Source organism: Lottia gigantea, assembly GCF_000327385.1.
Source record: "Lottia gigantea unplaced genomic scaffold LOTGIsca_703, whole genome shotgun sequence".
In the NCBI taxonomy this organism is placed as follows: Eukaryota; Metazoa; Mollusca; class Gastropoda; family Lottiidae; genus Lottia; species Lottia gigantea.
Genome location: NW_008710380.1, coordinates 14,788 through 17,234, shown reverse-complemented (window position 1 = coordinate 17,234; position 2,447 = coordinate 14,788). Strand labels below are relative to the sequence as shown.

The 2,447-nt window shown below is 31.3% G+C and overlaps 1 protein-coding gene across 1 annotated transcript; it reads right to left on the bottom strand.

Annotated features, from left to right (window-relative positions):
- Positions 1–266: 266 nt before the first annotated feature.
- On the bottom strand, positions 267–1,358 carry LOTGIDRAFT_176066 (hypothetical protein; the record flags this gene model as incomplete). Its single annotated transcript, XM_009065810.1, has 1 exon — positions 267–1,358. One exon carries the CDS (start codon positions 1,356–1,358, stop codon positions 267–269), a length of 1,092 nt encoding a protein of 363 aa, XP_009064058.1.
- Between the last annotated feature and the right edge of the window lie 1,089 nt (positions 1,359–2,447).

Sequence of the window (2,447 nt, the reverse complement as noted above, 5' to 3'; positions counted from 1 at the left end):
ATCGATGTGATAAATATACATTGCAATTTGATAAACGGTGGATTTTTCAATAAATACAAACGTCAGATTATTTACAGTCTTCCAACATTCACTGTACCGATAGGATATAGAATTATATAGAAACCATTTCAAACGACGTATTTACCACTTAATTCCTTTATGATTAAAGATATAAATCTGGAAATCAAAGATGGTAAAAATAGGTTTATAGATTTTGGTAACGAGGAAATTGTTATTCAAGTTCATTTAAAACAAAAGAACTAGATTTATTCTGATTGATCATCATTAGATACATTTGTAAAATAATCAAAATCATCAAATTCGTAGTTTTTATCCAAGCACATCTCCTCCCCAGAGTTGTAAGGATACTTTTTTCTTTCATCGTCTGGTGCTTTTCTCTTTATGAGATTCAGATAACTAAATTTTTTAGTTTGTTTTTCATTAGGAATAACTATTCCATCAGTAAAACTCTTCTCCCATGGTTTATCAAATTCATTCGTTACGTCATGTCCACTAGCTAATTGAATGTAGTCTTCTACCTTAATCTTATAGTTAGAGTAACCCTTAGACGTTTTCTTTTCTTTTAGAATACCGTCGGAAGTTTGAAAGATATTGTATTTGACTTTTGGCACTAAATATAAACCATATATAATTCCACCATCACCGTAATCATTCTTTCCTTTACAATAATCGTTTTCGGACACCAACCCACCTTCATTTAATTTATCCCAATTGCTAGACGAAATGTATAAACTATCGGTATCCGTATAGTATATTTCAGGCTTATAAAATCCATCTATGACTTGAATAAAATTATTCATTATTCTTTTACTGTGAGATAATATAAATGTACCTAAATGAGTGGGTGTTAATCTCGTAAAATCCTTTGGAGCAACAAATTCTTTTTCTTCTTCATTTATCTCAACGATATATTGACTATCATTTAGTTTGTCATACTTATTGACGTGTTTGTCGTAATTAAGGCGGAAGGTTTTTTCATTCCATAAATGCAATGAGGTATTTCTATCCCTCTGAATAGATTTACCATATAAGGAATTACTTAACTTCATGCAGTTACTAGCAACCACCTCTCCTTCTTTTTTGTATTTATTCCTTAATTCCTTCAAAATTAAAATATAATCTCTGTAGGGTGGAGTTTTAAAATTTTCTTCGTAAACTATACCATCTAATATTCTAATAATTTTACCACCGGATTTCACTATTTCTTGAATATCGACCGATGTTAAAACGTCGTGACAGAAACCATTTCTGAACCTGATTTTAGTGCCAGTTTCCTTTTTACCTATTCTATTCGTGAAAGTAATTTTATCTTTAGCTGGTATCGGTCGGAAGAACATGTTTTTGGGATATTCAAACCAGACTTTTAAAATAGCAGTTCAAGGTCTGAATTTCTCTTCATTAAAGAGCTTGAGAAATTCTTTATTTTCTTCTGGTAGAAACGGTCTTGCACTTTCAGTTTTGGATATTCACCTTCTGTCATAGCAGAGGCGTACAACCCATTAGCGTCAAATGCCATCAGTTTAGAATAGTTCAGTTCTTTGAGTTTAGCGTGAACTTCCGTTTTATCTTTCGTGCTAGCACTGTATTCTTTGAATAAATCTATTATTCCTTCAGTGCCACTTTCTAAATACTCCTTTGAAATGGCGTAAAATCTCATTCATTTTATTCGTTTCAAATGATTTTCTGTTAGCAGAAACTCTTCCTCCTTTAATGGATTGTCTGATAAAATATCTTATAAAAGGATGAGTATGTGAATAAACTTTTTCTATTTTTTCTTTTTCAATGTGTTTCGGAACCATTCTAGTAGTTTCATACCATTCTTCTTCTACCATTTCTTTATCGTAATGATATAAATAATACCAACCCTTTAAAGATAAAGAAGGAGCCGTTAGATTATTTGAAACGTTTTGGAAGACAGTTTCTTACATTGCTTGATTGTATTTTATCAAACAAGCTCCGAGACATAACGTGTCTCTTTTAGCATAAGGTTCCCATTCGTGTCTTAAAGATTCCCAATTATCTTTGGTGTATTTAACAATGTCTACATTCATTATTTTCTTAAATTCATTGGTAGATTGGATGAATTACCCCATGCCGCCAAAGTAGATTTTTCATGTTGATAGGAAGAAGTGAGACATATGTTTTGTAAATAGTTATTTTTATCAGATATTTTTTTCTCTCTTTTCCACTTTTTCAGCAATCTTTCTTCTGTATATGGATTAGATAAAGGAAGAGATAGAATTTTTTTATCTGTTACTAGTGGACATTGTGTTAGTTTATTAAGGCTTTGAAGTGCAATCCAGTTGTCAAAACCACTGGCGTTATGAGCAATTAAGGTTAGTCTTTTTTGATCTACTGTACCTAAACGATGCAACATCTGATCGAAACAATCTGTTCCTACAAATATTTCTACTATATTAGTCATG